Genomic DNA, 11586 nt, shown 5'->3' with positions numbered 1-11586 from the left:
TGCTGGGAGGATTTGGGGAGCAGCTCAAAAGTTGTGTTGCCTTATGTAACAGGAGATACAGTTTACACTAAAAACAGGAAGGCAGGGCTGAAAAGGTTAAAGTATATTGGCATTAGTTAAGGAAATTTCTGATCCTCGACCCAGAACAGTTTTCCCCCATTCATGTAAGACTTAATCTGAACAACTAATGTTAATAGTCTTCACATTACACACTACCTAATTATAGCCTAATGCAACATCACAGTAATAATGGCTTTGATAATAGTGATACAAATAAACAACACTCTCACTTTTGTTGTTATGGATGGAGTTATTCATTGGTGAAAGTAGGGCTATAATTATTGTTTATTTAGTACACAGGGCTGAATCAACCCATTTTGGGCCCCTGGGACAATAAAGCTCTGGGCCCCAATGCCCCCCTTCCTTTTTTTCTGATGTACTGTGCTCACTGTAACACCTGATCAACTATGAAGTTCACATCACAGGCTACACACGCACAATTTAGCTCTGTCTTGTAAAAAACAGTCGGCTTACTATATATCAAGGGTTTGCTTCTGGTCCATGTGTCCATAGTGATGTTGGACTTGTTGTATGTCACTTGCCATTCAAATTGGTGCAAATTCTACACTGTGGAGGATAAATTGAAAATATAGGGACATTTGACAAACCAAATGATACATTTTAAACCTGGGGAAAAGCCCTGGTACACTGTTTCGCCACAGGACCAGTACCCAGTGTTGTGTAAAAGTCAGTTTTGGGTATATTCAGTAATAAAAACAACTTAATATTCATACGTGCATTATGAGGAAAAGTGGATACTTTTAAGAGGATACTTTTGATTGTCGTTGTAAATATGAAGATAATAGCCTATATGAAGATTTGACTTGTGGGAGTGCACTGGTATAATGCCAGATATGAAGGGGAATGAAGGGGTAGGATTAGATAAGTTTTAACTTCTTCCTACTCCTTTTTGCACATGTAAAGTAAAATGTTTCAATGTTTGCTAATATTGATTTTGTTTCTTTTGTATAACTATTTCTTTTTTTTCTTGCATGTTTATATAACTATTTCTTATTTTCTACATGTATGCTTTTTTTTTTTTTTTTTACTTTTACATGTTAGAAATAAAGACATCAAATCAAAAAAAAAAAGAGGATCATATTTTTTACGTCATGATTCTTAAATGCAAAATTAATAGAGATTAATTGGCTTTACACACCAAGGTGCAGTGTATATATGTTTAACAATAAGTCAAACCACTGCCTTGGAACAATCCTACATAAGCATAATACTTAAATATATACTAAAATAAGATAATGATAGATGACCCTGTTTCGTAGTATTTTACTTTAGGGTTGTATTTACTTAAATCAATTAAATATTCTAATAAGACAAAACCCTTAGGTATACAGTAATACTGGCCTCTTAGGCCCCAGGGGGTCTGATGGACCAATACTGGCATCTTTGGTTTTTAAACCATCCTTGGTCTTATATTTCCTATACAGCACATTAGCTGGTTAGTTATTTAGTCATTAAGTATGTTTATTTATTGTATTTGGGCCAAATGGTTCTTGTATCAGGCATGATGGTTCAAAATATGCCAAATTAGAAGTTTCCATCCATACCAATTATAAAAATGCTGTTACAGTGTTTCTCACTTGCTAAAACTGAATTGAAATATGGGGCAGCCATGAGATTTTATACTGTAAATGTTTCTAATGTAGCTTATTTACCCTTACTAATGCAATAATAGTTTATGAAATGACTTTTCCAAACAATTAATTAATTTGAGCAAAGCCTCTCGGTGTGTTCAAAGCCACTCATAGTTCTACTGTCAACTTTTTTTTTAGGTGAAATCTTAAAAGTCTTAAAAGATATTTTTGCTCTGTTGTTGCTTCCCGGCTCGTGTGATGTCACTTCATTGGTTCCCCAAGACAACTGAAGGCTACGTCACTTCCTGCTCTGTGCAGCATGATGGCGGTGTCCATGACAGATTTGGCACATTGACTTCAGCTGGATGTTTGCAGTTTAGCCTCCTGTAAAACTCAATAAGGTAGATTGGCTAGCAGCTTCACATATCCTGAAATCCCCGTCAGTGAATACATTAAATGCAGTGACTCGAAGGTAAATAGCTTTCTTTCTTACTTAGCTCCGTATTGCTAATATCAGTAAGAGACATGTCTGCCAGCTGTCAATGCTAGCTGTTAGCTAAGTGTTTACGCAAGGTTACAGGACACTCGTGTGACACTATTTTACATATGTCTTGCTGCTCAGGCACTTATAATCCCTGAATTATACTAAATGATTTATTTCTCCTTGTCTTCAGATCATGGCGCTCTACAGACTGTCCTTCAGACTACGACAGACGGTAAGATTACAGCAGTTTGTTAAAACAAGACGAGTTGTTGATATGTAACTTGTACACTAAATGAACAAAACGCTGCTGCAGAACAATTGTTCGTTTTGCGTTTTTCTTTCTTCCACAATTATTTTGAATGATTTTGTAATTACAGTGCATGTAAGCATTGACAGTATAAAAAAGGAGATACAAAGAGAGTGTGCACCAATGGCAGTACTTCAATACAACACAATACAACAATTTTACTGGCCTTTTCATGACCATGACCCCAAGCCCTACTTACATAAGAAAAAAACAAAACAATGATCCTTAACTAAATAATACAAAAGAAACCAGAAATAAACAAATAATTAAATAAGAATTCGATGGACAATTGAAAAAAATCACAAACAGACAGACCAAATTAAGTAAGATAAGTAATAATAATAATAATAATAAGAAGAAGAAGAAACGTACTTTCTTAATTCCCAGGGGGGGAATTCAATTTTTTCACTTGTGTTGTTTTTCGGTCATGATACACGCACAATTTTTTGGTATATATACATACAATCATGCACACATACATGCAGTGGACATGCACTTTGGGAGAGATGTCAGAGTGAGGATACTGCCATCAACCAGCGCACCCCAAGCAGTTGGGGGTGCGGTGCCTTGCTCAAGGGCACCTCAGCAGTGCCCAGGCAAGTGAACCAGCCCCTCTCCAGCCACCAGTCCACTTGCCAAACTTCGTCCATACTGGGACTCAAATCGGCGACCCTTCGGTTCCCAAGCCTAGTCCCTATTGACTGAGCTACTGCCGCCCTCATAATTAGTTAATTAATTAATAAATAAATAACTAAAAAGTTAAATAAACATTAAGGCATTAAAGATAGATAGAAGGAAAAGGGGAAAGAGAGAGGAGAAAGGGGGCAACTAAGCTTCATCTGGGTGAACAGTTAAGTATTTGGTGAAGGGCCTCCAGGTCTAGTCAAAATAACTTCTTGACCCATTAATGAGAATCGGATCTTCTCAAGTTGAATATGTCTAAGAATCTCCCTGAGCCAGCTGTTAAGGGAAGGAGGGAGCGTGTGCTTCCACCTGAACAGGATGATTCGTCTAGCTAGCAGAGTCGTAAAGGCTAGGATGTGCCGTTTGGTCGCTGAATGGTTGGACACTTCACAAGGTGGGACTCCAAATAGGACAGTGAGTGGGTCAGGGAGAATGACTGCAACAAATACTGGTCTCAGTGTGTTAAAAATTTTACTCCAAAAACCTTGTAGTTGCGGGCAGCCCCAGAACATATGGGAGTGATTAGCAGGTGAATTCTTACAAGTGTCGTCAGTGTCTGGGTAAATTTTAGCCAGTCTGGCATCTGTGTAGTGTGCTCTGAAAATAACCTTACACTGCAAAAGACCATGTCTGGCACACAGCAAAGCTGTGTGGACAAGAGCAATGCTTTGCTCCCAATGGCCATCAGATAAAGACATGCCAAGTTCCTGTTCCCAAGTCTGCTTCAGTTTGGTTGTCGGGTCGGAGTTAAGGGAGTCAATGGGGCTGTATAGTAAAGAGATGGAACGTTTCTGGGTGGGGTCGAAGGTGAGGAGAGAGTCATTAGGGGACCCAGGTGGATGGTTGGGAAAATGAGGATACTTTATTTTAATAAAGTGTCTTCGCGTTCTTTTTGTAAATGAATTTGCAACCAGGCTATTAAATCGTTAGTCAAAAGCTTAACATCATAATCTATCACAAGAATTGTTGACTTTGATATCATGCGTTCATGTAGCTTTAATTATTCATTTTCAAAGTGTGATTTGCAATACACCTGAAGAGACTAACTTTTATTTTAATAATTGTAAAACTGTCTTTGACATGATGTTTTTATAAATTGTCAGAAGTAATATTACTAAATTTTGTTTTTAGAATAGCCTAGGTTTTTAACAGGTTTCCCATGCATCCTGGAAAACCTGGAAAACAGTTGACCAGTTTCCAGTCCTGGAAAACACCTGAGAAATGAGAGAAAATTTTAAATGTCCTGGAAAATCACATATTGTCCTGGAAAATTATTCCAATATGACTAAACCGTGATAAAGCTGGTATACTTTGAGTTTGAGTTGAGTTGAGAAACATCTGTGGCCATTTTTTGTCATTCAGTTCAATTTAGGTCAACTTATGCACTGATCCTCTGATTATTTATTTATTTATTTATTTATTTATTTATTTATTCATTTATTTATTTATTTATTTATTTCAGTAAGGCAGCTTCCAAATTCTTTTGCTGGCTCTTTTGTTTTTTTAATTAGCTCATTTTATATTTTTTGAGAAAAGAGAAAGCTGAGATGAGAGTTGCCCATCATTAAAGTGCTGTACATCTGTGGTTGCATTATTCTATATTCAATTTGCCAAAATTCTTTAGGGTGTAAGAGATGATTTCATAGATAGCCATAGACTGCACGCCTTTCAATGTAGACTTCCACTGAGAGGAACATATTAGACTATTTAGGAACTGAATTAGGAACTAAATTTGGACTCATACCAGCTTGATCATCATTGAAAATGTCCTGGAAATGGATCTCTGGAAAAGAAGGGGAACCCTGTTTTAAGCAATTGTGGAATTCAGAGCTATAGCCCCCCCTAACCAGAGGACAGATTCATGAATGAAGATATTTACGACACTTGAATGAAAGTATGATTTTTATTCAACTTTTGCAGGTACCCCATGTAAGGTCCCTTCATACCAGTGTATGTGGACAGCAGCAGGAGGCCGTGGCTGTAGAGTCAGAACCAACAGAGCCACTCTCAGTTTTCAGAACACGGGAGAATGATCCGGTAAGCAGATCTGTCTAGAGCAGTCCAGATGTCCTCAACGTGCTAAGAGGTGCCGAGGTAATCAATCATGTAAGCTCACTGTTTGTCTCTTTGCAGGCATGCCATTCAGAGAAACATATTGGACAGTATTACACTCTGCCCTCTGCACACATACGCACTATTTTCCCCCATGGCCTCCCTCGGAACTTTCAACAACAGGTATGTTCTTACACCTGTGTTTACATGAGTTTTATTTTGCAACCTACTAGTAGTAATATGTCTTCTTTTTATGATTTCAGATGAAGACGTTTAATGAACCCTGTGTGATGGTTAGACAGCCTTCGATAGAGGTCATCTCTTACCTGAAGAAAACAGACTTTAGCAAACCTCCTATGCGTTATATATTCTGTATCCTTCAACACACCTGCTCACAATCACACAGTCATATGTAAACAAACCTTTCTTCTTTTGATGTCTCTGAATCCCCCTGTTGTTCACCTTATCAAGTTGTTCAGATGGGTTGAAGGGCAGTGGGAAGACAATGTCTCTCTGTCATGCTGTCCACTTCTGTTACACACAGGGATGGCTGGTGCTCCATATTCCTGATGGTGAGAAAAAAAACAATCACACACACTAAGAGGTTGACTATCAGCTAAGCCTGCAGCAGTACAGAGATTATGTTCTGTTCTGTTTGTTTCTGCAGCTCATCTCTGGGTGAAGAACTGTAAGGAGCTGCTGCCCTCCTCTTTTAACTCCTCTCGCTTTGATCAGCCGTTACAAGCCACTGAATGGTTACGTCACTTCAGAACCACCAACGAGCCTTTCCTTACAAAGGTAAATGTAATTACACAGTGTGCCTTTTTAAGTATTAATCATCAAACTATTGAATGACTACACATGGTCAAATTGATTCTGATGGAATATTTTAAAATGTGTCATTACTTAAGCCTTTTAAATGAGCCTTGAGGTGCATTTCGACCAAGAGTTCCGGGGTCTTTTAGCCCCCAGAACTACTTTCCCCTGAACTAAAAGGTTCCTGTGCCCCCATTGTTGTCTGCGTTTCGACCGTGGGCTGAAGTCCTGGGTAGATTGTGCAAATCAGGCCAGTGACGTATGGAGAAAAAAAAAAATTAAACAATATTTTGAAATCTTAATAAAAAACTAAACTAGTATGCGTTCCAAGGAACTCCCTCTGTCCGCCTTTGGTTTTGCCCTCTAGGTGGTTACATGCTGATAAAAATAAAGCAATTAAACTGCATGATGACATCACTGTTTAGCATTATCTGCATCTGTAACAGGAAGGGTACACAGTGCATATGCGGTGCAGTAGACAATAAACAGCATGATAGGGTTTGATGTTTATTAGTTAAAGAGATTCATGCACCAAGGATAGACAATCTTAAGCACCCAGCCAGGTGTATCCTTAGCAGGAATAAGGAATGTAAAAGGTTGTTGATAAGATAAAACAAAGGTGTAAATGTTGTAGATTATGGTGAGTGATCAAATTTGAGTATGTTTACAGTGGATTAAAAAGCAAAAAAAGCAAATAAAAAGACATACAACTTGCCTAAAGAATTCTTCATATAAACCCAGTATTGAATGCATTAATGCCCGTATATGGAAATCATGGAACAAACTGAGTGTGTAACAGCTGATGTAATCAGTCTGCCTTGTGTAATTTGATGTTTCTCTTAGTTAAAGACAAAGCAGCGCTATGTGTGGACCAAGAGAGAGTTCACTGAGGAGGGGAGCACACTAGCAGAGCTGGTGGATCAGGTGAGTCTTTCCAGAGTCCATGATAGTAAGAATTTGGGTATCCTTCCTTCACCTCTTGGTGTTTTATTTAACTCTCCCATCACGTTTTCATCAGCGAGTTGTCTTTTGTCCCTGTTAGCTTTTGTTTCTCTCTGCTCTCCCCATCGCCCCACAAGGGTCTTTAAGGTTTCATCTTTCACCTCGCCCGTGTTTATTGGTGATCAATAACCAAGAGACAAGCCTGGTGATGGATCAGCACATTATTTCTGGACCACACGCTCTGACAAAGGCTGCAAAGAGCCACAGATTTATGTTTAACCTGTGAAATGTTCATCTCTGCAAGCCATTCGCACTCTATCACTCACTCAAGACATGAGACCCGCCCTGTTTTGTCGCAAGCTCGTTGAAGGCTGTAATTAGATCTGATATTAATTGGAAGCCTTTTTACAACACTTTAGTAAAGAGAAGAAGTTAAGAATTGAGATAATGTGTCATTTTGTAACACTGGGTTGGAGAATTAAATGTAAGTTAACACCCTTCATGCTGCACACACACTTAGAAGATGAAGAATATGGTTTTCAGACCTCCTGCTGTTCAGATGTGTATCAATCTTTAAGATGTTAAGATGCTTCAAACTCAAAAAATTGAGCGTGCATGTACTGTTTGTGTTACCATTTAACAGTACTCAACTTTTAAAGCATTACACTAATATAAAACATTTGCACTAATAATTTAATGTTAAAAATGGAAGAAAAATACCTGATACACTGATATGGTCTTTTTTAATCTATGCATTCTTCTTCTATTGGTCATAATAAACTTTATTTATAGAGCACTTTATAAAAATAAGCTACAAAGTGCTTTACAAGGGAAGCAAAGATCAAGAAATAACAAACATTTTAAAGACATACAATACTTTAAAAAGAAAGGAGTTCAAATTCAAAATTTGAATAAAGTCTTGAAAGGATCTTCAATAAATGTATGTTTTGGTTATAATTTACATTTAGTGCAATGCTGGTCCACTGACAGTGCATTCAGTAATTTGTGTGCTGTGCTTATAGCAGCATATGTAACATTTGGCTATAAACCTCATTTGTCAGTGGTCTCCCTTCTTTCTAATTTCACTCTTAGATTACATTTTCAAACTTCTCATGTGCTTCAGTCAACTCCCACTTTTCCACACAGCTCCCTCTGGAGCCACATAAGGTTTTATAGAACATGTTCACATGTCAATTAGAACTCTCCAAGACCTGTGTTTAGATATTTCTAGGAAAAGTTGATGGAGTTCCCCTTAATTTCTGCTGTGTAGGATGTTGTCATCATTGCTGAGTTAGTGTTTCTCTGCTGTAGGGCATATCTCGTGTGAAGAGCAGCAGTGATGTTGTGGGGGCGTTGATGAAGGAGCTGAAGCTGCAGAGTGGGCAGCCCGAGTCAAACTTTCGCATGGCCGTGGCTGTGGATGGTGTCAACGCCCTGTGGGGAAAATCCACAATAAAGAAGGAGGATAAGAGTGCTGTGAGGAAACACTTTCACAGTCCTTGTATTCTTGTTTTAATGCTTCTGCATCCACAGACTGTACATCTTGTATTTCTCCATCTGTCCATCAGGTAGATCCAGAGGAGCTCACTTTGGTTTATAACCTGAGGAAGCTGATGAAGAACGACTGGGTAAGAAAGAAACACTAAAGCAAAAACGTCATATGAGAATGTTATATTATAGATTTCTTTTCCAATAACATTCACTCTCTCTGTCTCAGACTGGAGGCACCATCATCACAACTCTGTCTCAGACAGGCTCTCTCTACACTTCAAAATCTGACTATTTGCCTCAAGAGCTGCTGGGAGAGGTCAGAAGTCATTTTATTGTACAGCATTATCATTCCCTTGAGTTTTGACAGCAGATTAGCCTTTTCCTTATCTATTCTAACCTTGGTCATTAGTCAGGAAATTGCAAACCTGCCCTTGGGACAAGACTTCAGAGTTCCACTTTCCTGTTTCTTTGTACCGAGCATCTCAGCAACAACAAAACAGCCAGTTATATCCAGTGGTATTACAAGTGTACGGATTATGTGTGACATTTGTCAACAAAGGATGAGTCCCAGCCTTTGTTTTGTGCATAATTGCCTTCGCTCTGTACCGACTGGGCTGTTAAACACACAAGGAAAGCGATTGAGGAACAGAAAGTCGGCACTTTTAAATCTTTTAATGTGTCAGTTCTGTTCCCATTCTGTCTACTTTGTTCATGTAGTTTTATGCCTGAATCTGTCTCTGCTCGCAGCATCATACCTTGTGATGGTCTTGTTACAGTGATATTATTTTTAGTGTTGGTGATTAACTGATGTTTGCAGGTCATAAGATCGTTTTCGGACCAATAAATCTCTCATTGTGAAAAAACCTCCACTGTTAATGCTCAACAACAATTGAACTGTAAAGTCAAATGTTTGTCTCTCTGAAAACAAAAAAAGTTCATCTTGTGGAAAAAATGTAGATATCTATTCTTAACCACTGACCATATGAACTCAAGCATCTTTTGATTTGAGCTAATTATGAAGTTGATTTCATCCCTTTTTGCATGTAAACAGTGTTACGGGGCTTACAATGTTTTTGTAAAAGCTCTGTTATATATACAGAATTTCACAAAAGTGAGTACACCCCTCGCATTTCTGCAAATATTTAATTATATCTTTTCATGGGACAACTCTGAAGAAATGACACTTTGGTACAATGTAAAGTAGCCAGTGTAAAGCTTCCCCTCAAAATAACTCAACACAGCCATTAATGTCTTAGCCACCGGCAACAAAAGTGAGTACACCCCTAAGTGAAAATGTCCAAATTGGGCCCAAAGTGTCAATATTTTGTGTGGCCACCATTATTTTTCAGCACTGCACTAACCCTCTTGGGCATGGAGTTCACCAGAGCTTCAAAGGTTTCCACTGGAATCCTCTTCCACTCCTCCATGACAACATCATGGAGCTGATGGATGTTCGAGACCTTGCGCTCCTCCACCTTCTGTCTGAGGATGCCCCACAGATGCTCAACGGGGTTTAGGTCTGGAGACATGCTTGGCCACTCCATCACCTTTACCCTCACCTTCTTTTTAAAGGCAGGGCTGTCTTGGAGGTGTGTTTGGGGTCGTTATCATGTTGGAATACTGCCCTGGGGCCCAGTTTCTGAAGGGAGTGGATCATGCTCTGCTTCAGTATGTCACGGTACATGTTGGCATTCATGGTTCCCTCAGTGAACTGTAGCTCCCCAGTGCCGGCAGCACTCATGCAGCACCAGACCATGACACTCCCACCACCATGCTTGACTGTAGGCAAGACATACTGGTCTTTGTACTCCTCACCTGGTTGCCCCAACACATGCTTGACAACATCTGAACCAAATAAGTTTATCTTGGTCTCATCATACCACAAGACATGGTTGCAGTAATCCATGTCCTTCATCTGCTTGTCTTTAGCAAACTGTTTGCGGACTTTCTTGTGCATCAGCTTTAGAAGAAATGTGAGGGGTGTACTCACTTTTGTCAGATACTGCAAGTTAATATGTTTAGTTAGTAATTAAGTTCATTTAAATGACAAGGTTGTGATGCTTTCTTTGTTTTTGTTTAATATGTTGACCTTCGTCTGTTTTTGCTCGTCAGACGGGGTTCGACAACATGGACCCGTTCGTTCCAGTGTCAGTGCCCAACTACAGTGAGAAAGAGTTTGAGAGCTGTTACCTCTATTACAAGGACCGCCACTGGTTGCAGCATCCACAGAGTAAGCAATGCGTCCCTGGTTTCTTTGCTATATTAAATTCAAATATAAGTGATGCTTTTTTTTAGTAACAGTAAATATTATTTTCTCTCATCAGGCCTAACAGAGGAAGGAAAGAAAGAAATCATCTTCTTGAGCAACAGAAACCCATGGATGCTGGATAGACTTTGTGCCTCCCGCTGAAGTAACATGGAGATATAAACCACATATAGTATAGCAGTGTCTCAGAGATACATTAACAAACGTCCAAGTCTGTGATATGTGTCCCTCTGTAAATTATGATGCACATGTGTAACTTTGATAATAAAATCTTAAATCCAGTAAAAAAAAAAGTTTGGTTGTATGAAAAACAGGTCATTGTATGTTGATGAAAATCCAATCAAAAGGATTACATGTTTTCTTAAAGTCATCTTGCAGTCCAATTTTTTACACAGTTTTTCATGTACATCTTGATAAATAGGTTAAATCTACTTCATATAAATCTTAATATATATGAATATAACAATATATCTGCTACTTGACTACAACTTAGTCCACAATACATTGAATTGGTTTAGTTCGATAAAGCAAATAATAATAATAATTTATGTAGCATCTTCTAAAAACCATGGTTTACAAAGTGCTTGACAAGCAACAAGGCACATAAAAAACAAACAGAGAAATCAACAGCAGAGAGAGAAAATCAGACATCAAGAAAACAAACACACAAGACCTGTGTGTAACCTGGCATCACACGCATAACAATAGAAATTTTCCCCAACGGGGGTCAAATAAAGTATATCTTATCTTACGCAACCCAAGACCCCAGACAACACAAGTACCTGATGATATTTACTGAGACCAGAGGGACCAAGAAAGTAAGACCATTAGAAATATAAAAGGAAATAAATAATTAAAAAGGGCTACAAGCAGTAAAAAGGAATAAAGCACT

The 11586-nt window shown here is 38.5% G+C and overlaps 1 protein-coding gene across 1 annotated transcript; it reads left to right on the top strand.

Annotated features, from left to right (window-relative positions):
* The first annotated feature begins 1950 nt into the window (after nt 1–1950).
* On the top strand, nt 1951–10984 carry dap3 (death associated protein 3). The gene is made up of 13 exons (XM_034698531.1): nt 1951–2124; nt 2327–2368; nt 5048–5164; nt 5261–5362; nt 5443–5551; nt 5659–5751; nt 5847–5977; nt 6839–6919; nt 8249–8413; nt 8506–8565; nt 8655–8744; nt 10541–10658; nt 10753–10984. Exons 2-13 carry the CDS (start codon nt 2330–2332, stop codon nt 10836–10838), a joined length of 1191 nt encoding a protein of 396 aa, XP_034554422.1. The 5' UTR covers nt 1951–2124; nt 2327–2329; the 3' UTR covers nt 10839–10984.
* Nucleotides 10985–11586: the final 602 nt, after the last annotated feature.

Source organism: Notolabrus celidotus, chromosome 12 (assembly GCF_009762535.1).
Source record: "Notolabrus celidotus isolate fNotCel1 chromosome 12, fNotCel1.pri, whole genome shotgun sequence".
NCBI lineage: Eukaryota > Metazoa > Chordata > Actinopteri > Labriformes > Labridae > Notolabrus > Notolabrus celidotus.
The sequence above is the reverse complement of the archived record's forward strand: the minus strand, read 5'-3'. Positions and strand labels throughout refer to the sequence as shown.

Bases quoted from the DNA above. Each gene is read 5' to 3' on its own strand.
- dap3 (XM_034698531.1), top strand. From the start codon at position 2,330: ATGGCGCTCTACAGACTGTCCTTCAGACTACGACAGACG. The intron at 8,414-8,505 runs GTGAGGAAACAC...TCTGTCCATCAG, and splicing joins AGAAGGAGGATAAGAGTGCT to GTAGATCCAGAGGAGCTCAC. The intron at 8,566-8,654 runs GTAAGAAAGAAA...TCTCTGTCTCAG, and splicing joins AGCTGATGAAGAACGACTGG to ACTGGAGGCACCATCATCAC.